Source organism: Haemaphysalis longicornis, unplaced genomic scaffold, assembly GCF_048455015.1.
Source record: "Haemaphysalis longicornis isolate Haplotype H1 unplaced genomic scaffold, Haemaphysalis longicornis Haplotype H1 scaffold_3, whole genome shotgun sequence".
Classification (NCBI taxonomy): domain Eukaryota; kingdom Metazoa; phylum Arthropoda; class Arachnida; order Ixodida; family Ixodidae; genus Haemaphysalis; species Haemaphysalis longicornis.
The window spans coordinates 213,655,785-213,679,552 of record NW_027526335.1 but is presented as its reverse complement, the minus strand read 5'-3'; the positions used below and the strand labels follow the sequence as shown (position 1 = coordinate 213,679,552).

The window sequence follows — 23,768 nt, the reverse complement described above, 5'->3', positions numbered from 1 at the left end:
AACGCGAGGACAGGACAGAGCAAGGCCAGACGCGTAGTCTCACTGGTCTCACTGCGCCAGTCCAGCTGCGAAAGGGCGCAGTCGCGCCACCTCGCGGTGTCGACGCCAACCGGAGTGGCTCAGCGCCGCCGCTCGGGACACTCCCTTATTCTAGTTCACTCTATTAATATGGCGGCTGCTATGTAACGTCAGGAATAGTGTTGCTGTTTATAGTCATTTTGGACCCGCAACGTATAAACAAAGTGCATACAAACAAATTTATTTTTAATTTTTAATTAACTTCAGTGCATTAAGCGTCTTGAACATGATCAAAGTATTGTAAAGGCGAAAAGAAGCCTGGAACGGTTGCCGCTCGGCGGCGCCGCGGTTCTTTCTTTCACTCCGAGCATGTCTCTGGGGTGCGTCACCGGTGCATGGTTCACGTGAAGCACGTTCTGGCGTTGTGAAAGCACGATTCCCGCCTCGAAATCCGCCTAACCATGGATGCCGGTCAGCTCATCGACATTCTCCGGGCCACTATAGACCCGAACCAGCGGGAGGCGGCGGAGAAGCAACTCGAACAGGTGACGCGCAGCAAAAAACGGCTCAATGGGCCATGAATGGCGCCATTACCCTCAAGGGGCCTAAGACTTTGCTCTGTCTTCTTTTCGGTCGCGTTCCCTCCGACAGTCGCAGGGTGCGGATAGTCGGAGATCGTACTGATTGCCGATAGCTTTACTGAATACGCCGGTGGCGTCGTGATCCGGAAAGCCAACGGTCGCAGACGTAGCAGGTTTTGGTTTTGACCGACCCATGCGTGCCGTCGTGCGGCCTCGTTGGAGCCGGCGTGGTGGCTGGGCCGCGCCGTCTGAATGTCAGCTCGAGCGCGATCTGCAACGTTCATCGCTTGTGCACCAGGTGTAGGTTCGCAGTGTCGAGTCTAAGGCATTGTAGTACCGTATGCCGACGTTTCGCCCGCACTGCCTTGCGGCCGAAGCGCGTGCTGTGTGCGCGGGTCTCGCACCGAGGTTGCGCTGTCATCACCGAGGCAAGGATCAGTGGCGGGGTCTCTCCCGCTCGCGGGGGGAAGAATAGGGCATTGTTGCGGGCGACCGGTCTTTCGAAGAGGCAGGCTGCCACCACCGGGGCTTGACGGCGTGGTGACATCGCTCGGGAGGGACGGCGTGCTGCGCGTCGGATCTTGGGGGTTCGCCAGCGAAAATTTTGATGCGCGGCCGGCTCCCTCGCAGCGCCCCATGTGTAACATTCGCTCGAATTGCGCCGAGAATGCGCATTCGGTTGTCTCGGCCGCACGCGTCGATAAGCCCGCGACGACAGCGCGTTTGGCCGTCGCGCACGTGGCGGCCGCCTGCCTGCGCGCTGCGAGCGCCGACGATTGCGGTGGGGCCGGCGGTGACCAGTGACGCACGCGTTGCACCGGTCGCGCAGAGAAGCGAAAGCGGGTTTGTGTCCATTTCTCAAAATCGGGCACGGCATCATGCAACTGTCGCGCTAAGCTGGCCTGGCAAGTTAAACGGCGGCTATGAATGCGCGTTGCCATTTCATACCCTCAGTTAACGCCTGTGATGGCTCTCCGAATGAGAGGTAAAAACGCAGTGGAGTGAAAATCCCCGCTATTGGACTACCCTGGGTAATTTTATGGTGAGGGCGCCTTCTCACTGATAAGCAGATAATATAAAAGTGAAATCAATTGTTGTTACCACAGTATGGATGTCATTTGGTATGCGGGCCTTCTTCGATGAGCAGCTTACGCAGACATGTTTAACCCGTAGAACCCTGCAGAATATCTCCATATGGGCAGCATATCTCCCAACTTGTGGCCCACTTGTGCCCATGTGGCTCAAGCTGCTATACAACAATGGTTAGTGTCAGGCAGGCCATTGGCTCGTAGATCATGGGCTGCGGTGCAAGTCAGTCTGTTGTCAGCTTCTAATTTCTGTCAATGCTGTTGGTGTACACTGCCTGAGGGGCTCAGCCAAACGTGGACGAAATAGAATTGCTGATGGAATGAAGCTGCACATCTAGTGCCCTGCCGAACAAGGAGAACATGCACCCAGTTTTGACAATTACCATTAAGTCCTAGTAAGGCCCCATTGGCACAGGACTAGTCTTGGCAGGCATGGTGATTGCCCTCCGTGTCCAGCCACCAAGTGGACCCTGCGATCCTCCCGTGGTGTGCTTGAGCTATGTCGGTCCCGGGCTGCTGTGCTTACCACCAACCAAGAGGCTGGCAACACTCGAAACTGTAGGCGCGTGCTGTGCCACTGTAGCAAGCTATATCTAGTGCTGCCACCTTTTTCTGGAAAAAAAAAAGAAAAAAAAAAGGGCAATCCCGAAGGATATAGCAGGTTGAATTTGGGTTGAAAAAGACGCCACGTTTTTTTGACGTGCAATGCCATTTATTGTGGGGTTTTCCTCGAGAGAAATGAACATATCGTCTGTACTGAAAGTGAGATATTGGTTATTGCTCTGAATGTGCTGCACTGAAAAGTAACTGCACCTACTTTGTCCAGCTCTTCTTTGCATCTGAATACCCCAAACGAACGCTAAAAAGTATGCAGTGCCCAGCCTGATGACAAATTTATCATCGCAGTTGCTGAATCGACGCCTGTAAAATGCCAAAAAGAAATAATCGCGACACGATGGCCAAAAAACCGGCCAATGACAGCCGGTTTTAAGTACAGACTGGCATGGCAACTGGCTCACTGTCTAAAAAACTGGTCAAGAACTGGGCAGGTGGCATCACTAGCTATATTTATTTATTTTTTATTTTCGATACTGCCAGTCTCATACGAGACCAAAGCAGAAGGGCATCAGTTCGTTGATACAGAATACACCGTTTACAGTTCCACATTTTTACAGCGGCATATTTTCTCACACGATGTAGACACACAGGCCAAAGGCAGAAATGCCTTAAGGGGCCTCAAGGCATTTAAAAAATTCAATAGGTACATTTTGAAAAATGGTGTTACACACAAACAGTGGAAATGGTTAGGAAATGCCTTATTAAGTAAATTTTGTTACACTGATGCACTGTCAAACCCATTGTCTTGCTGCAAGCTCTATGCAAAACGTGGGTGTGCAGTGGGAGTGAGAGTAAATTTTATCCTGCTGGCTAGGCGACGTGAATTTCAACGTATGCCATGGGGAACACTGGTTGCCATAGCGTGGTAGTCCTGGGTTTGATTCTTGGCTGCAATAGCAGTGTTTGCACAGACTGGACAGGAGTGCACTGAAACGAGGGGAGGAGGAGAAACGAGACAAGTGCTGTTTGGTTCTCACAAGTGCTGGGCCACCGGTGCGCTCTGCAAGGTTGTTGCCAGTGCAGGTGGAACGGGTGAGGAAAAGGATGGTACATGGGGAGGGACTGCTGCCAACTATCTGCTGTGCGAGGATGCAGATGGGACAGGCAATAGCACATGTGCATGAATTATCCCATAGTACCAACCTACCGCTCTAAATAACACCAGGAAAATTAACCGAGGCACACTCCCCATAGAGATAAACGATCAAACAAACATCTTAGCCTCTGGTTATGGAAAAGTCTGTGCAAGCAGCAAGCAGTCACTACCAAACATGGCATTAAAGCTGGAGCAGGAAAGGAAAACAGGCAGTTAACAGCTAGCAATGGCCTTCCAAAACTTTAACGTTGAAAGACACGTCTCAGCAAATCACTGTGCTGCCACTGTTTTTTTTTTTCTCTCCACTAGTGTTTGGTTTGTCCCACAGTCATGCCTTTCAATGGCCAAAACCGGGACAACTAGAGCCCACTTTTACAAAGTCTGGTACTCTTTAAGGTGTGCTGGCGAGCGCGTATTTCTGAAACAAGGGCAACAGTGTTGGGGAATAGTGAACTTTGAGGAGCACCAGCTACTGGAAAACCTTCAGCTGGAACGTACGGAAACGAAGGACCGTTTAGAGAAACATGGACGCAATGCTGACTAACAACGGAAGTTTACTGAAGAAAAACACATATATAGAGAAACATGGCCCAACTCGGTGAAAATTTGGCACAATCAGTCCACTGGATACACCCCCGGAGCACGTCCTTTTCTTTGTCTGTTAATGTGACGGAAGCGGTGCTGACGCACGTGCCACCCTTCTTGTCGATAGCAAGAGCCTCAATGATTTCTCGTGCCAGGCGATTGTGTTTCCGTCCTATAACGTCGATTTTGTCTGTGTGTGCCGTGCACGTACAATCGCGGCAATGGAAGAATGTCTTGAGTGATGCGGCGTGTTCTCGGGCCCTGTCATTTATGCACCTGCCGGTTTGTCCAATGCGGATTGCAACAGTGAGGTCATTTATAGCATCCCATTATCATGTGGAAAAGTTCACATTGCACAAACCGGCATGTGAATAAATCACAGAGCCCGGGAACACGCCACATCACTAAAGACAACGCCATCCGGCTGCCTTCCATTCCATTGCCGCGATTGTACGTGCATGGCACGCATTGTCAAAATCGACATTATAGGACGGAAACATAATCGCCTGGCACGAGAAATTATTGAGGCTCTTGCTATCGACAAAAAGGGTGGCACGTGCGTCAGCACCGCTTCCGTCACATTAACCGACAAAGAAAAGGACGTGCTCCGGGGGTGTATACAGTGGACTGATTGAGCCAAATTTTCACCAAGTTGTGCCATGTTTCTCTGCATATATGTGTGTTTTTCTTCAGTCAACTTCAGTTGTTAGTCAGCATTGCATCCATGTTTCTCTCAACCGTCCTTCGTTTCCGTACATTCCAGCTGAAGGTTTTCCAGCGATCATGAACCACCAACTCGCCCAATCTGAAGCAATAGCACCAGTTGCTGCTTAATATTTGTGTTCGGGGGATGGCAGTTCAGTATAGATGCTCAGCAAACTTGAGCATACTTGAATAGTAACACCAAGGACAAGAAAGAACACCGGGCGAAGCACTTTGCCCGGTGTTTTTGTCCTTGGTGTTGCTATTTGTCAGCGCTTTCCACTCCAGCTATGCAGCACCGACTAGCCCCTACAGGTGCCCTGTTAACTCAAGTTGAAGAAGTGGACTGGGGCTGACTACGTAGTGAGACAAACTGACGACAGGTGGACCGTGAGGGCAACAGAACGGACACTGAGAGATGGACTACAGTAGCCAACCGATTTGCTCACCTGGAGGGGAACAGTCTGAATAAAAGAGTACTTGGAAAAATCCGGTAGTCATTACCCCTATGGGACAGGTGGTGGTTCCTCGGGAAAGTCCCAAACATTCAGCAAGCCAAAATTTTCAGTCCAAAAAAAACGGTCGGCTGCTGTAGAAGAAGGAGAAGGCCATTAATTCGATGGAGAGACAAAAATAATAAATTTCGGAGGCCAAGAATGGACTCCGGCATAGCAGGTTGGTTTGTCCCACAGTCGTGCCTTTCAATGGCCAAAACCGGGACGACTAGAGCCCACTTTTACAAAGTCTGGTACTCTTTAAGGTGCGCTGGTGAGCGCATATTTCTGAAACAAGGGCAACAATGTTGGGGAATAGTGAACTTTGAGGCGCACCAGTTGCTGGAAAACCTTCAGCTGGAATGTACGGAGAGGCCTTTGTCCTGCAGTAGACCACATGATGATTATGGTGATTGTGTTTGACTGTACTAAAGGCAGCAGCATTTCATGAACGGCATTGAACACGAGTGGGACGCTGCCTTTGTTTTAGCTGGGGCGAAAAGGAGGCGTGGAGCAAAATTCATCTTGTCTTCTCATTTTTTCACTATATAGTCAAGCGAGGCACTTGGTATAGTTGCTCACTATTGCTGTCCTCTTAATTCGGTGTTTTATCAGAGCTTTAGCTGGTGTTGTCTGTGTAGTTAGTGTGTGTGGTTTTTTCGGCCCTGTTCGACATACCCCCCTGAATCACCAGGCCAGGTGTCCCTTACTCGATGAAAGTGACTACTGCCGGCCTGTTGGGCAATCCTTTGATTGCTGCCTTGAGAGGTCAGCTGCGCAACTTGACACCTCTACTTTTGTGTCACAGCTCCATTGAAAGGCTGCAAAAGTGACGGTGGACTTGCGGCGTGAATGGGGCCAGAGAAGGGGTTACCTTTTGTTTGCTCGCCCTCTGCTCTTAAGCTAGAAAAGGCAACGACAGCAACGTTTTGTCAGTTGAGTTGAAAACCATGTGAACGGAGCCACATTGAAAGATATTGCTTGTGGACAGGGCAGGCTAACCGTTCCAAGGTCGTTCTGACGCAGCTTTTTCGTACTTACTCAGTCTCCATGGCAGCTATGTTTATTGGCGAGGCTGCGTTTCAAGCTTTATCTGCCTGCAGCTGGCAGATAGGGCTGTTTCAGGGGAAATAGAATTGTGAGTGGCACAGAGCGTTGTAATGGGCTTGAGGCTGTGAAATAAAACTTCAGGCTGTCTTGAATATCCTGAAACCTTGCAGTGCAGTCTGCAGGAAATGCCTTCATTTGTGCCACAATGGTCCCCATACACACACTAAAGGACTGATAACAAGAACTGTTACATCTCAACTGAAGTAAAAATATTTAATGCTTACTTTAAAGCATGGACTGGGCCCGTTGGCAGTTAGCTTTCTGTTTATCATGGCCTTCAAATGCTCGAGGAGCGTAGCACACAAGAGGAGTAGCAGCTGCTGCTGTGGCTATGACATTCTGCGAGTGCGTGCCAGGTCACATGTTTCAATTGCACAGTGGTGAATGAAGGTTACAGGCAAAAACACCTCTGTAGGTGAGATTTTGGATCTCGTTGAAAAAACATCGATGCAGTATGGACCCTAGCAGAGCACTGTAGCTGGAACTGAAGAAGAATTATGCGGAAATTCCCTCACAAATGGTACGCTTATCACGTCTGAGCCCTGGCTAGCGTTGTAAATGGGGAATGAAGGAAGCAATTTCTGCACAGTCTCGCTCCAGCCAGGTGTGGCCTTCTTTCCAGGAAGGGCAGCTCTATAGACGTTATGACCACGTGGAAGAAAACCTTTTTTGCCTTTCTGGAAAAAAAAAGAAAACCTAAAACCGCTGCCACCAAGCAGGCGTGCACGTGCAGTAAAAAGCCTTAGTGGAACCAATTTGCGAATGGTGTGCCCCATGCTGCATTTCCGAGGGGAACTATGGCCTTGCTGCAGCAGCGCACTGTAGCTACCTAGCCGACACGGATCAGCACGTGCAAAGCTCAACCACTTGCACTGTGTGTGTGGCACTCTGTGGCCTGTGGCAGCGTGCACGGCATTGCCTACGCTCGGTTCCTTTGCACCGCATGAGGCGCAAATGGGTGCAGTCATTGTGGCACTGTGCCTGCACCAGAGCTGCACTGCCTCTGCCGACAGGGCAGACCATGCCCTGGTCTCTGTCCTTAACGTCCCCCTGTCTAAATATTTGGCGCTTGGAAGTCTCACCCTGAGCTCCACCTGCCCCTCGCCAGTGGATGGTTTAACTCTTTCGCTACCGCCGGAAAATTGACCAATTTTTAGAGGTCCAAGAAAACATTTTTTTCCTGCTAAAAGAATTGTTTAGGCACTAATTACAGGAACACAAAATGCAGACTATCTAACGGCTTTTCCAAGAACACCTGTTTTTTAAATGTTTTTATATATCATAGTTGTGAAAAAAATAACAAAATCAAAACTTTGGTCAAATTGTCGAAAAAAATGATAAAAAAGTTGTGTATATCAAACCACCGTTGGTAGAAAAAATTAGAATATACATTTTGTAGGGAAACATTTTAAAAACGCCCTAGAAAAAATGTCTACTTGTGCGGAACAGTTTGTCAGATATAAAAAAAATGTTAGCACGCACGGTGCTCATGTCATGCGGTGAAGCCCAACCTCCAATTCAAAATGTGCAATTTCGGGTGGTTCCCTGGAATAAATCTGGCAGTTTGACATTATCAGAGGCGCCAATTTTCCCCCACATAACGTAAAAACATCTTGTCAATGACTGATTTTTCATTTACAGCGAACACAATATTTGGGACAAGCACGCGATGCGGAAAAAAACATGCATGAAGTTGGAAACGCAATGCCGTGGTTAATGCTTGTTGACTTTCACGGTCAGTTAATCTCTCAAAACATAAAGCTGAGCATTATTATCATCTTCTTACTTGCAATTGTAGCCTTGCTTGCAAAAATGAGGTGCGATGCGCTAGAATCGTGCCCTGCGATCTTTGCTTGAGTAGCAGTTGCGCGATAAAATAAGAGCAGCACAACAAGCCTTCTCCATTGCAGCACCACCTAACATTTTTCAAATGAAACAGTACAAAAAACTTATAGGAGACTCCGTCCGAATAGACATTTCAACTAAGCAGCAACACTAGACACCCGGAGATACCCTCGTATGGAAACGAAACTGGAAGGCGAACAGCTGGCAGTGTAAGGCTGGTTTGAAGCGCTGTCTTCGGCGGAACAGATATCTGGCGACTGGGTGTGATCTTTTGACTTGCATCTGATGTTCTTATCGCAGAAATCAGGTTAGGGTGGGGGGAAATCGGGAGCGGCATGCTTTGTTCGGGGATTAGTCGCGGACGCTCAAGGCGCCATGGCAGGTACCCATGAAGTTTGGTAACTGCGTAGTAGCGCTAAATATGAATTTCGCGACGCAGAAACTAAACCGAAACTGGTGTAAACTCTTCATGAATGGTCCTGGGGTAAATAGAACTACCACACCACTTACAACAACGTGCGCAAAGGCAATAAAACTGCCTAAAATCGTAAAGTAGCTTTGCAAACAGGCACTGCTTGACATTTTCAGCCGATTTCTGCGATTATTACTGTTAGAGTGCGAACCTGACGATTGAAAATCGTTTGCTGGTTCACTATCCACGCCCTGATAGCAAAAAACAAACGCTGGTGCAGAGTAATTACGAGTGGCACGCATTCTTCGTTGGTAGCAGTGCCGCGCGATGACCACGCCCCTTTTCCACACCCAGGTAATTCAAAAGCGTGTCAAAAATCACGTTTTTGTTGCAAAAATGAAAACAAAACTGATTTTGAAAGGCCATTTTCTGATCTAACTCCAAACAGCTTTACTTGTTCGAGCAACGCCTGGAACGCCATGAAAACGCACTCCCAAAGTATCGATCAAATTGAACGATTTTGAATAGGTGCGGTAGCGAAAGAGTTAAGGGGGGGCTGATACGCCGAAGCTACACGTGGGCTATAAGGCTTAATTTCCACAACCTGGAGGGAATCTTTGATGTGCACCTAAATCTCGAACACACGGGTGCTTCCACTTTTCGCCTCTGTCTAAAAAGCGACTGTCACGGCCAAGCAGTGAGGAAGCCAGCACTCCCAGGCCTCGAAGGAAGTTAGGTCAAGCAGTTCAGCTTCTACTTGGCTCATCTGTGGTAAAGAAGTTAATGCGAACACAGTTTTTCTTTTCATTTTGGCTAAAAAGTTTTTTTTGTAGCTGTTAGAACCAGAACAGGAAGCTTTTTGTCTTCAATCTGTATCTCGTGATTGTGAGTTCACTACTCTGGAGTGGCATCTCTCTCAATCGCAGCAAGTTTAGGAATAATGCCGGCTTAATTAAGGTTGACTCTCTTGTACGCTGATCTGTTTCCTATGAGAGTGTTCGCTAACCAGGTTTCTCTGTTTATGTTGCCTTGGTGAAGATGTAATGCTGGTATAGTATTGCGCCAGTAAGGGAGCGACTTTTGGCCATTACTGAACGGCATGTTAATGTGGTTGTGTTGTGCAGTTATTTGTCCTTGTTGCAGCGTGAACCGCTAACAGTTTGAAGTGTTTGCACCCAGCACAGTCTCTTGGTTCTTGCTCTGCCGAGGGTTGCGTCGCCTAATAGGAGGGGGCCGCCCTTGGGTGTGGCGTGCAGGTGCACAAGATCATCGGCTTTGCGCCCTCGCTGCTGCAAGTGGTGATGACGGCGGGCGTGGACATGCCCGTGCGCCAGGCGGGCGCCATCTACCTCAAGAACCTGGTGCTGCAGTTCTGGCAGGAGAAGGAGCCGCCGCCCCCCGTGCCGCCGTCGGGGGGGCCCCCGCAGCCGCTGGCCTTCCACGTGCACGAGCAGGACCGGGCCATGGTGCGCGAGGCCCTGGTGGACGCCATGGTGCACGCGCCCGAGCTGATCCGCGTGCAGCTGGCGTCGTGCCTGGGCTGCGTGCTGAAGCACGACTTCCCGGGCCGCTGGACGGGCGTGGTGGACAAGGTGTCCATCTACCTGCAGTCGCCCGAGAGCCAGGGCTGGCCGGGCGCCCTGCTGGCCCTGTACACGCTGGTCAAGAACTACGAGTACAAGAAGCCCGAGGAGCGCGAGCCGCTGCACGAGGCCATGCAGCTCCTCCTGCCCCTGCTGCAGCAGCGCCTGGCCCAGCTGCTGGGCGAGCCCGGCGAGGCCGCCGCCCTGCTCCAGAAGCAGATCCTCAAGATCTACTTCGCCCTCGTCCAGTACCACTTCCCCCTGGGGCTCATCTCGCGCGACGCCTGCACCCAGTGGATGGAGATGCTGCGCGTCGTGCTCGACCGGCCCGTGCCCGACGTGAGCCCTTCCTCTCAGACCTTTCCTCTCCCTAAACAGGGGAAGCAAAAGGGTAGAGGAGAGTTTTACATTTGTGTATGCATGCATTTGTTAGTTGACATGATAACAGACGTGAATGAGCATATGTGATAAATCCACCCCCCCGCTTTTCTTAAATCGTCCATCCATTTCTGCTCCATTTTCGCACTGAGTGAAAGAGGAATCGTCTGCTCATCGTGTCTCCTTTCTAGTCACACTTCTTTTACCAATCTTCTGCCACCATGGCAGCTCCACCCTGTCATGCAATGCGATTTTGCAGCACTTTTTGTCTTTGCAGCATCAATATCAAAATGAAGAATTTTACAGCGATACATCGAAAACTTCCGCTGTGGTGTCTTGTGCTGTTCGTGGACCAAACTTTGATGTGTGCAGAACCATGAGCGTACAAACGATTTTCCCAGCAGAGGCATATAGCATTTCAGCCATTGTACAACACGTTTTTCAACATCAAATTCCTAGGTCCATCATCTAAACATATTTCTTGGGCGTTGTGCAAGTGCATTGTCATTTGATAAGCCCTGCAAAAACCACATTTTCAATTTGGTTTTTAATGCGGTCATGTCTGTATATGCCCAGAAACTTGAACTTGTCCTGTGCTGGGTTCCAGGTTATGCTGGAAATGAGGTGGTCAATGAAAGGGCCGCTGCTGTTGCATTCAGGATCACAATGGACATAGCAGCAGTACCCTACAGTGACCTCAAGCCACACATCAGACAACACCTTCGTACTGTAGTGAGCAGACAGACAACAAACTACACGTAATAAAACCACATGTAGGACGATGCACACTGACTCGCACAACGGACACACATGTAACACATTCGCACCTGCTCACTGGATTTCCAAGACCTCTGTGTAGCAGGTGTGGAGAGGGCCTATCCGTAGTACACATCCTAATCACATGCAAGGCACTTGACACAAGAAGATACACTTTACACAACTGTACAGACAACACTTCCCACTACCCCCGTCATACCTTTTAGGGGACGACCCCATAATTTCCCGTAAGTTGGTGGTGTCAAGTTTTTACACTTTATTACTTGTCATCTTTACACCACTCATCTTCATTGCATTTTGTTTCAGTTCACTTTTTTGTTGCTAACAGGCCTTAGTATACATTTTCACCAACGTTGTCAAATATTTCTCTTGGCCCTCGTTGCCCGAGCTGGCTTGTACCTATAAACATAAACTATCATCATCAGGAGATGCGTGTATGCGCATATGTTTGAGTGTGAGGGGTGAGGGCAAGAGAGAGCAGTGAGGGTGTGTTTTGTTGGAGTGAGAGTGATGAGGGCGTGTAGTGAGCATGGGTGCAAGTGGTGAGCGCGAGTAGTGAACATGAGTACAAGTTGCGAGCATAAGTGCGAATGGTAAGAGTGAATGCAATTAGTGAGCATGAGGGCGAGTTGCAGGTGGTGAGCGTTAGTGCGAGTGGTGAGTGTAAGTAGTCGGTGTGAGTGCAAGTGGTGAGCATGAGTGAATGCTTGAGGAAAATTATATTTTTTTAACTGAGTGCGAAGAGTGACGACCAGTTTTGCCGAGGTATAGAGGGAGGGAGGTTTTCTGGTGCAAAGGATGGAGTATCGTCTCCGTTTCCACATCCTTCGGGGCTCCTTCTCTTGCGCAAAGTGTTGCCTTTTCCAAAGGAACTTGCGGTGTTGTAGGCTGAATGGATGTCAATGAAGAGGCACTTGATTTTACTGTGGTGATAGTAGGCTGTTTCCAATCACTCTGCTTGGGCCTCCTTGATTCGCCATTCCTGGATTATCCACAGGCAGTCAGAGGACTGCAAAGGTCTCATTGGAACACGTGGAAAAATTGGGCGCCGGATTGTGTCCCGGGCAGTCCATGGACGATTGGAACTGATAAACAAGGAGGCCCATTGCCTGCAGCATTCACATTGCAGCTGTGTTCAGTGGCCGAAAAAGGCATCCTTACGGTGTGGCCGTGCCACCCTCCCTCACAGGTGGCCAACCAGGTGGACGAGGAGGAGCGGCCCGAGCTGCCCTGGTGGAAGTGCAAGAAGTGGGCCTTCCACATTGTCGTGCGCATCTTTGAGAGGTCAGTCCGTGGGCCAGTGGGTGGTGTCCCGGGCGCTAAACCTCTGCTCCCCACCCGCTCGACGGCAGGTACGGCAGCCCCGGGTCGGTGAGCAAGGAGTACGGGGAGTTTGCCGACTTCTTCCTCAAGGCGTACACGGAGGGCATCCTGCAGGTGGTGCTGCGCATGCTCGACCAGCACCGGCAGAAGGTGTACCTCTCGCCCCGGGTGCTGCAGCACGCCCTCAACTACCTGCGGCACGCCGTGGGCCACGCCTTCTCCTGGAAGTTCCTCAAGCCGCACATCGTGGGCATCGTGCTCGAGGTGGTGTTCCCGCTGCTGTGCCACAACGACCAGGACGACGAGCTGTGGAAGACGGACCCGCACGAGTACATCCGGCTCAAGTACGACGTGTTCGAGGACTTCCTCTCGCCCGTCACGGCCGCCCAGAGCCTGGTGCACACGGTGTGCAAGAAGCGCAAGGGGGTGCTGCAGCGCGCCATGGCCTTCGTGGTGTCGCTGCTCACGAGCCCCGCGTGCAGCCCGCGCCAGAAGGACGGCGCCCTGCACCTGGTGGGCACGGTGGCCGCCCTGCTGCTCAAGCGGCGCCTCTACAAGGACCAGATGGAGGCCATGCTGGTGGCACACGTGTACCCCGAGTTCGGCAGCAGCGAGGGCTTCCTGCGGGCGCGCGCCTGCTGGGTGCTGCACTACTTCTGCGAGATGCCCTTCCGCACCGAGGCCAACCTGCTGCGGGCCGTCGAGCTGCTCACCCACTGCCTGCTGCACGACTCGGAGCTGCCCGTGCGCGTCGAGGCGGCCGTGGCGCTGCAGGCGTGCCTCACCTGCCAGGAGAAGGCGCAGGCGAGCGTGGAGCCCCAGATCAAGGAGATCGCCATGGAGCTGCTCAAGATCATCCGGGAGACGGAGAACGACGACCTGACCAGCGTCATGCAGAAGATCGTGTGCATGTACACGGAGCAGATCGCGCCCATCGCGGTCGAGATGACCCAGCACCTGGCGGCCACCTTCAGCCAGGTGGTGGAGTCGGGTGGCGGGGACGGGGACGAGAAGGCCATGGTGGCCATGGGGGTGCTCAACACTCTGGACACGCTGGTGACGGTGCTGGAGGAGCAGCGGGAGCTGGTGGCCCTGCTGGAGCCCACGCTGCTGCGCCTCATCGTGGGCCAGGTGCTGGGCCAGTCGCTGCTCGAGTTCTACGAGGAGGCCCTCTCGCTGCTCTACTCGCTCTCCTGCCGGGGGCCCCTGTCGGCTGACATGTGGCAGGCCCTGGAGGCCGTGTACGTGGCCTTCCAGAAGGACGCGTTCGACTTCTTCACCGACATGATGCCCGCCCTGCACAACTACGTCACCGTCGACACGCCCGCCTTCGTCGCCAACGAGAACCACCTGCTGGCCATGTTCAACATGGCCAAGGCCGTCCTGGAGGGCGACTCGGGCGAGGACCCCAAGTTCCACGCCCTCAAGCTCCTCGAGGTCATCATCCTCCAGTGCAAGGGACAGATCGACCAGGTGGGTGGGCCGCCGCTGGCCGCTTCTTGCTCATTGGCTGGATGACGTGTTGAGGGGCCGCCCCTTCTTTGTCCCTCTGCTTCCCAGTGCATCCCGTCCTTTGTGGAGCTGGCCATCAGGACGCTAGCTGATGCGGGTGCGGCCATCGGTCTCCAGGTCATGTGCCAGCAGGTGGGTGCGGTGATTTGGCTGGGCCCGGGAAAGGAAGGGGGCTGTCATCATGGGTTATCGGTGTGCACGACCCTTGCAGAGCATTTGCCATTTTGCCCTCCTTGTCTATGCACGCACCCTGCTCGATTGCTGATGTCGGTAGTCTCAAACGTTACTACGGTGAAATCGCTGCAGTCCATCTGGCACTTTTGCATGCTGTATTAGCTTCCAACTCTCCTGTGGAGTCTCATAGATCACTGCAAATCACGTCATCGGGTGTGCAGCAAGGGCAAAGGGCTTCAATTTCAAACGGAATGTTGTGGCGAGTGGGTGGCATGCGTGTTCTCATAAGCCATTGCAGTAATTGACTTCCTCTGCTTTCTGGTAGTGACATGCTGGCTGAGGCCAGGAGCATGGGCGAGCTGGATGAGGACTCGCGCGAGATTGCTCTTTGGATGTTGGGAATGTTTTGTTGACCCTGTGGATGTTACAGCACCAGTCCATCTCCAGCCTGTCTGAGTTAGCTGCAGAATTTGCTCCTTTCAAGTCGTGCTTGCGTTGCGCTTCAGCCCCATCCTTCTTTGTGCATGCATTTTGATTTGGTGACAATGTGCTCCTGCTGATGCTTTCATTTGTTGATGTCATGCGACGGTGCTCAGTTTTCTTTTGGCGAGGCGTCCTTTGCCATAGCCAAAGACATCGTTCTGGCCGTGACTCCGCTACATTGAGGCTTGTGGTAGCTGCTGTAAGGGTGGCAGTGGTTGACTGAGGAAATGGTCTCACCTTTAAGCAGTGCTTATCTAATCAAGCTACGTATCTGCAATGAAAGTCTGGAACAGTTGAAAACAATCATCGCTAACAAATGGGCCTACCTGGACCAGTAACTTCTGAAAATTATGAAGCCTGTGGCCTCTTCCTTGCGTCCTCATCTTCATCTTCCCCCCTCCTAATTTATCATCACTGCAGAAATGGTGGTGTAGATTGCTAAAGCAGGCATTAAATGTGATTCTCAGCTGAAGGCTGGTAGGAGTGTGTGTGTGTGTGTGTGCAGTTAAGTGATAGAATGTTCTCAAAGGGATCTGCTTTTGTGCATGAGGTCTGCCTGTCCAGTTCTTCTGGATGGAGTGTTTGCCTTTGCACACTGCTTCAGCCTGGCGTCGAAAAGCCAGCAAGGTAGCACATGTCGGGTGAAGCCAAAAGATTTCACTTTCGAGCGACGCCCATTTTGCGTCACTGCCCAAGCAGTGACAAAAAGAGAAGAGGTGTATGCAAATGTTTCTTTTTTCCACTGCACAATGAGGGGTTTGCGCGCTATTACGCTCAGTTTTGGGGTTTGTTGCACTTCACTCGTTCCCCCCTTCTCTCCAGGTGGTGATAGCGGCGCTGTACTACAACCCGGCCCTGCTGTTTGACACGCTGGGGAAGATCCAGAGGGCCGACTCCCAGGAGAACCTGCTCGACCACTTTGTCAAGATGTGGCTGGGAAACATCGAGTACTTCATGGGGTGAGCTTCCTCCCGCCCTGATGTCAGTTCAGGTGTACTACCCCCCGAGCAGACCAGTTTACAGCAGAACACTTGTCACCCACTACCCTCCACCACAGTGGCCCAGTGGTGTTGTGTTGATGACCCCGAAGGGCATGGGTTGAAAAATGAAAACACCTGTGTGTCAAAATTTGGGCAGACGTGAAAGATCCCGGGTGGTGAAGACTTTCTCTAAGGCGCACCTCAGGGCCCAGGTGAGGCTTGGGGAGGTACAGTCCCCGAAGTTGAATTTTGGGTTGTAGGAGTTGCCAACTTGGCAGCAGTGTATCTCAGTGCATGGCTTTGCGTCTCGTGCACGCGTGTCCACTGCAAGAGGCAGCCTTGCATCACCCAGTGCGCTGGGCCGTAGGAAAACGGTGGCACAGAAAGCGCTCTTTTTTTTGCGGGGCCACCCCAAGGCCAGAGGTCGGTTCATGTTCACAGGGCCCAACCTTGACGGCCAAGCGGTGGGGGGGGGGGGGGGGGGGGGGGGGGGGTGCCTACAGGCAGTGTGGCAAGGGGTAGCCAAGGTTCTGCCTTTGCTGGTGGATTGCAAGCGTCATTATTTGGTGTTTAGTGGGGGTTTTATGATGTGGAATACTTTTTCTCGCTTGGAGTGGAAGTGAAGTAGCGTAAAACATTGAGCAAGCACCCCCTCTCAATGGGGGGACTAGGGGTGCAACAGCTGCGGCAGGCTCCGCCGAAACCATGAAATTCATTCAAATTGCACTACGCTGTGCCAGGATGCCTGACTAGGCACAAAATTTCCCAGTTCTGCTAACTTTAGGGGACAATGAAGGATGCATTGGCAACTTGAGGTTTGTACAGCATCAAATCCGATCTCATTGCGCAGACCCTTGTCACCCTTCATACGCAGTGCACAGCCTACGCCACCTCTGGTTCACTGTAGCTGCACCGACACTAAATTCACGCCAAACCGCGTGAAGGGAGGGCAGACAAGTGGTTGGCGTGCCACTTGATGTAAACCTTTGCCATTTCGGTGGCATCAGTGCATGGCGAGGTGGAGCAGTGTTCAACACACTGCCTGTTTTGTAAGTGTCGCTAATATGTACCCGTTTAGGATATAATGACGGCTGAAATTCAGTGCTGGGAAGCATTCCAGTGAAGCCCGGGAAAAGGGCAGAGGCCCCGACGAGTGCACCAATACAGCTTACCTCCGACCACCCAATCTCGACAGGCACCTTCAGCTGTCCGCTCGAAAGCACATGGGGCGTAGTGCTATTGACGCTGCTGTAAAATGTTCTGCACTCGTTTAATAGGCGGCAACCCAAACGTGGCGTTTGCTGCCGCCTCCTTGCGCAGGGCGGCCAAGTGCACCCCAGAGGCTTGGGGGGCATGTTGCTTGCAGTAACAAAGCAACTCACCGTATCTGTGCATGCGGTCGTGAGTGGAGGGGGGCGAATAATTCGCCCACAGGAAGCGCACTGGTACAGTACATACAGCAAGATCCCTGGCGGCGATGGCATGAGCTCGCTGGGCGACGCGCCACACAGACCTAGCGAGTGATCAGAAGCCTTGAGCAGACTTCAGTGGCTTGGCAAACTCATAAATGTCGACAGCGTTGACGCTATGCCAGTGATTATTGCACTATTCATCTATCTGCTGCTAGTTAGCTTCTGTGATGATGAACAGTTTTGTCTTATTTGTACCCAGTGTAGCTCAGATGGAAGAGCTGTTTGGCATAAAATCAGGTTTTATGAGGGCACTTTGGAGTACAAATGAAAATATGTTTATGTACCATTCTCTTGTTTTTTTCTTCTTTGATCTTGTAGATATTTTTCATACTTAGATGACTGTGCTTCACAGGTTGGCACCCTGTCCACTGAAGCTACAGCATCTCTGCACTAATGCTAAGTTGTGTGCACATTATTTGTATTATAAACTCCTCCGAATGTGGGATTTGATGCACTGAAGTGAAGGTTTCTTTTTCCGCAACCTGCTCCAAATGCTGCCTGGGCTGTTGCACCCCTAGGTGTGGGTGGGCAACATTGAGGTCTTCACGGGGTGAGCTCCTGCTGCACTCCTCCCGGCCATGCCTGGACGTGTTGTCCCCCAAAGTTGGATTTTGAGTAGTGGTGGATTGCAACCTGGCAGCAGCGTGTCTCTGTGCATGGCTGCACGTCTCGTGTGCGCGTGTCCACTGCAAGAGGCGGCCTTGCACCAGCCCGTGTGCTTGGCCGTAAGAAAACGGTGGCACAGAAAACGGCACCCTGAGGCCCGAGGGCGGTGCACGCTGGCTGGGCCCCGCCTTGGTGGCCGAGAACTCTGTGGGGATGGCCGACAGGCACTGTGGCGAGATGAGCTGGCATCAGCCTCGTGCGGTCAGGTTCCGCCATCGCAGGGGAGAACTTGCTTCTGGGCTAGTTGGTACATTACCACTGATAAAACTGTACGCTAAGTTGAAATTGACGAAGTTGAAGGACGGCGAGACAGAAGATACACACATACGAAAGCACAACTAACTGCTGGCTTTATTTTCGAACCCTATTGGAAAACATTGGAAAGGTAAACATAGAAAGAAAACACTCAAAACCACCACAAAACCCTATCTGTGTTCATCCTCGATAGTTGTAATCGTCGCCCCTTTTTCTCGCTATCTCACTCGGAGCTCGTCACACACGCCCACCTTCCCCTTTCGCACTCACAGTCACACGAGGCACCTCTTTCTGCAGAGGTTGAACTTGCGCTCCTTAGGAGCTCTGATGTCTGGCTGACACATGCACCGTGGCTCCTCAATGCCGTACTGAAGACTTCCATAACCTCCCTGGTCGTTCTGCTGTGGGAAGGTGCCAGTGCTGTTGTTTCTTTGAACTGTGGTTCTCATTTGCATTTGTTGCAGTGAGCGGCCAAACGCTGTTCATTGCAAAATGCACTTTATGCGCAGCAGTCCGAACAACAAGAAGGGCGCACACACGTCCCAACTGGTTAACACAGACGCAACGCCAAAAGACCACTCATCAACTTGTCCAGGTGGCCAATGTTAATCTGTAGGCCTCCACTAACGCATGCCTTGCAGACCGGGTGTGGCGTTAGCGGAAGTAATCCCCAACCCGCTGCGGTGGCTCAGCGGCTAAGGCGTTGTGCTGCTGAGCAAGAGGACGTGGGTTCGATTCCTGGCCGCAGCGGCCACTTTTCTGATGGAGGCGAAAAGCGAAAACGCCCATGTGACGAGGTTTCGGCGCACGTTAAAGAAACCCGGGTTACAAAATTAATGCGGAGCCCTCCACTGCGGTGCGCCTCACTGCCTGCGTTGCATCGGCACGTTAAACACCACAATCAGTAGAATCAATCAAGTAATCCCCTAGGTTGGATTTTGAGTTGCAGCAGTTTGCAACTTGGCAGCCGTACACATTTTTGAGCTGGTTAATTTGAACCGCAGAGGGAAATCACCCCAGCTTGAATTAAAGGAAGTTCGAATTACTGATGAAAAAAGACGACAGTACACTGTGAGTGGAAAACATTTGGGCGTGTCAACACTGTGATGCTTGAAAAAGCCGGTGACACTGCGCCTTTTCTCCTTGAAGGCGACAGCCAGCACTTCTTGCTCTAACGAGAAATTTCGCGGAAGGCTGTCTTCACCCTCTTCAGAAGTACGGTAGGGACAGGCGCCATTCCATCCGATGACTTCCAAGCGAACAGACGCTGGGGTGCTTCGCCCTTCGACTGGTTGTTATCTTTGGACGGGAGACACGATGTCCTCACCTGTCAGCTCACGTCACACCACTGCGCTTGGGTTCACATTGATGTACTATGCAAACAAGACATCTTCTGAAACACCCGCCATGTGGTGGTTAGATTGGTTTCTCCTAGTTTTCCCCAATACAGCAAAATCTCGATGGTACGAATCTCGCGGTACTGCGAAAAATATTCGTATCATCCGAAATTCGTATGAACCAAAACAGGCAAAAAAAAAATGAACACTAAAAGAAGTTTTCGTTTATTTCTTTTCCTGCTTTCGCGTGAAGAAATCCTTGATGTTTTTCTGCTTTTATTGACCTCCATGTCGTCGAGCTGTCCCTTCTAGACTTTCATCCCCTCACTCGCGCTGCCCAAGCTCACTACAGGAGCGTTTTCGCACACGATTCGTCCGCTTCGGTGTTGCGCCCGCGCGACATTTTCACGCTCGCGTGGGCGATTTCGCGCCTGCGGCCGCCTGTGCCTCGTGGCCTCGGTCAAAAAATGATGCGCGACGCGCATGGCAGTAGGAGGAGCCCGACGACTTGTGCCAATTGGAAGGCGTGCACCTCATGGCGGTAGTTTTGAAGCACTCGAGATGCTGGCTGGCTTCGCCGGAGATGTTTAGTCTTAGCACCCCGGCTGATATTTCATGGGCGCTTTCACTAGCGGCATGGATGACGCTTTATAGTACCGTTTCCGCCCACATTATTAGCTCATTTACCGCATGAAAATTTGTGTGGGCTTTGAGCGTCATTTTAGAGAGCAGTTAGAAGCGGTTGCTCTAGCGCCCCGCACCACTTCGTGACCAAAGCCGCCGCCATGTTGCCGCGGCCAGCCACTCCCCGCGCAGCGTGCAGGTGGTTTCGCGGCGGCGTCAGCGCGGCGCGTTTTTGCGCACAGAAAACAACAGCCCGGCTGTTCTTGGAGAAAGAGCGACAAAGAGGGTAGAGAGAACCCGTACGTTGATCGTCGCTTGGCCGATCGGCAGTTGGGAGCCTCGCCGGCTCGTTCGTATCATCCGACGGGCTGCGCAGGTCCGTTTGTAAGAGCCGAAATTTTCCACATTGCAAACAATGCAATTTCGACGGGTCTTGTCAGAAATTCGTATCATCCTGAAATTCGTATCGCCCAGAATCGTATCATCGGGATTCCACTGTACTATCACCTGCTTGTTCCATTTTTCTCTTCGTTCCACAGGTGTGGGCAGTGGGTGCATTTCTGTGGCTGTGTACAGGGCGGGAAGTTGTGGCGCAGTGGTGCAGCCTTGTAAAACTATCTGTGGTGGAGCCTACTTGCGAACAAATTAACCGGCTTTTTTGCACGTGGTGGCTTCGCTGGACCAAATTGTGTAGTTTTAATTATCGACAAATTCAAATTAGTGAAGATTTAATTAACGAGCTTTCACTGTATCTCCGCATGGCTGCACGTCTCGTGCACGCGTGTCCACTGGAAGAGGCGGCCTTGCACCACCTCATGTGCTTGGCCGTAAGAAAACGGTGGCACAGAAAACGGCACCCTGAGGACCGAGGGCGGTGCACGCTGGATGCCCCGCCTTGGTGGCCGAAAACTGTGGGGATGGCCGACAGGCACTGTGGCGAGATAAGGTAGCATCAGCCTCGTGCGGTCGGGTTCCGCCATTGCTTGTGAGAACTTGCTTCTGGGCTAGTTGGTACATTACCACTGATGAAACTCTACGATAAGTTGAAATGGACGAAGTTGAAGGACGGCGAGACAGAAGATACACACATACAGGGATGAGACAGCTGCGCATATTGCGCAGATTTGATACAAATTCATTTTCCTGCGCCAGGCTGCTCCAAAAGCTTGAAAATTGCAAAAACTGCGCCAGACTGCTCCGAAAGAGTATGAGAGCCAAGGATTTTAACGCTCCCGTCAATTTCAGTCGGGGAAAATGCTTACTGACGGCATAATTTTCCAGCACCTTGAAGGTGATGCTGTTTGCAAAGGTTTAATTGATTGATCATTCAATAAAAAACCCGCATAAAATTGCCCACGGGATAGTTTTTTCGAAAGTCACAGTGTCAGGTTGCACATGTTATATTGTGCGAATTTTTAAAGTTTTCCCATATAAAGTTTTCACAAACTACTTGTGCAAGTTGATTTTAAAACGGCAATTTTGGGAGCGCCACATCTCCAAACGACATTACTGGGCGCCGTCATCTTGGTGCGGTGAAGATTGGAAAACATGGCCGCTGGGCGAAGCAGTATCTCGTGGTTCAGGCAGAGTGCTCTTCGCCGATTTCTACCGCGGTTTTGGTTATGGGGGTGGCCGGGTTTACATTTAGTCGTTTCACCTATTGCGGGAAGTTACGCGACTCGAAAGACGGAGGTTCATCAAAAACAACGGGGTACCCGCGATATCGCCGTGTTTCGGACTTGAGTGTGAGGCGCGGTGCGTGCTTGAAGTGAAATTTGGGACTCATTACGGCGTTATTACGCCGAGTTGTTGTTGCTATTGACTGTGAGCTTGCGAGCGGCGGGAGTGGGACGATGGACACTGCAGAAGTGGCGGCGCAGGCTGCATCACCGCCAAATGTTCAAGCAGTGTCCGATAGCGGGACGGGCTATTATCGCACACTAGTAATGATGGTTCATCTATTTGAATTGAAATTTAATGCCAAAACATACCAACACTCTAATTACGATCGTAGTGAACGCCCACCTTGGGGATTGAAATGGGAGGGCTGGTGGGGTGCGACGACTGTTACCTTGCTTTGCGCAACTTTTGCCGTGGCTCGCCGTTGTGCGTAACGCCGAGTCTGGGATTACAAAAATGACAACTTCAGCATTCACGGGATAATAAAAATTCCTTAAAATTGCTTAGTTTTTCAATTCGATATTTTCAACGGAACTCCGCGTTATCTATGCATAGAGCCCAAGAATGTAAAAATGGTTTGAAAAAGGTAGTGTAGTTCGTTCCTTGTGATACTCAGGTAGAAAAAACTTTATTGAAAGGCTGTTTCAGTGTTATGTACGTTCAAAACCGATTAAAAAGCGCACTCCTCCCCCCACCCCCCACCCGAGTGGCCAAAAATTTGATTTTTTAGGCTCCTAATGTGACATAATGAATGTCGTTCTTCTGCTCCAAATCAAGGTTCTTCTGCTTCAAAATCGAAATTTCGCTGCTCCAAAAGCTGCTCCCAAATCTGGTTCAGCTGTCTCACCCCTGCACATACGAAAGCACAACTAACTGCTGGCTTTATTTGCGAACCCTATTGGAAAACATTGGAAAGGTGAACATAGAAAGAAAACACTCAAAACCACCACAAAACCCTATCTGTGTTCATCCTGGATAGTTGTAATCGTCGCCCCCTTTTCTCGCTATCTCACTCGGAGCTCGTCGCACACGCCCACCTTCCCCTCTCTCGCACTCGCAGTCACACGAGGCGCCTCTTTCGGCAAAGGTTGAACTTCCGCTCCTTCGGAGCTCTGATGTCTGGCTTACGCATGCACCGTGGCTCCTCAATGCCGTACTGAAGGCTTCCATAACCTCCCTGGTCGTTCTGCTGTGGGAAGGTGCCAGTGCTGTTGTTTCTTTGAACTGTGGTTCTCATTTGCATTTGTTGCAGTGAGCGGCCAAACGCTGTTCATTGCAAAATGCACTTTATGCGCAGCAGTCCGAACAACAAGAAGGGCGCACACACGTCCCAACTGGTTAACACAGACACAACGCCAACAGACCACTCATCAACTGAACTGCTTCCTTTAATGAGGTCCAGGGGCCCCTCCTCCACTAAGGCATGCCTTGCAGCCCGGGTGTGGCGTTAGCGGAAGTGATCCCCAGCCCGCTGTGGTGGCTCAGTGGCTAAGGCATTGTGCTGCTGAGCATGAGAACGCGGGTTCGATGCCTGGCCACAGCAGCCACTTTTCTGATGGAGGCTAAAAGCAAAAACGCGCTTGTGTACGAGATTTTCCCGCACGTCAAAATTAATGTGGAGCCCTCCACGACGGTGCGCCTCATCGCCTGCGTTGCATCGGCGCTTTAAACACCACAATCAGTCGAATCAATCAAGTAATCCCCTAGGTTGGATCTTGAGTTGCAGCAGTTGCCAACTTGGCAGCCGTGCACATTTTTGAGCTGGTTAATTTGAACCACAGAGGGAAGCCAGCCCAGCTTGAATTAATGGAAGTTCGTAATAATGATGGAAATGAACAACAGTACACTGTGAGTGGAAAACATTTGGGCATGTCAACACTGTGATGCTTGAAAAAGCCGGTGACACAGCGCCTTTTGTCCTTGAAGGCGACAGCCAGCACTTCTTGCTCTGACGAGAAATTTCGCCGAAGGCTGT

General features: G+C 51.2%; 1 protein-coding gene across 1 annotated transcript in view; it reads left to right on the top strand.

The window, feature by feature from the left end:
- The first annotated feature begins 364 nt into the window (after positions 1–364).
- Msk (importin-7 msk) overlaps positions 365–23,768 on the top strand; it is a 36,764-nt gene continuing 13,360 nt past the window's right edge. Inside the window, exons 1-6 of the mRNA XM_077705051.1 lie at positions 365–563; positions 9,806–10,471; positions 12,477–12,571; positions 12,640–14,083; positions 14,171–14,254; positions 15,602–15,738. Coding sequence (XP_077561177.1) covers positions 480–563; positions 9,806–10,471; positions 12,477–12,571; positions 12,640–14,083; positions 14,171–14,254; positions 15,602–15,738 — 2,510 coding nt within the window. The 5' untranslated portion in view covers positions 365–479. The remainder of the gene's footprint in view (positions 564–9,805; positions 10,472–12,476; positions 12,572–12,639; positions 14,084–14,170; positions 14,255–15,601; positions 15,739–23,768) is intronic.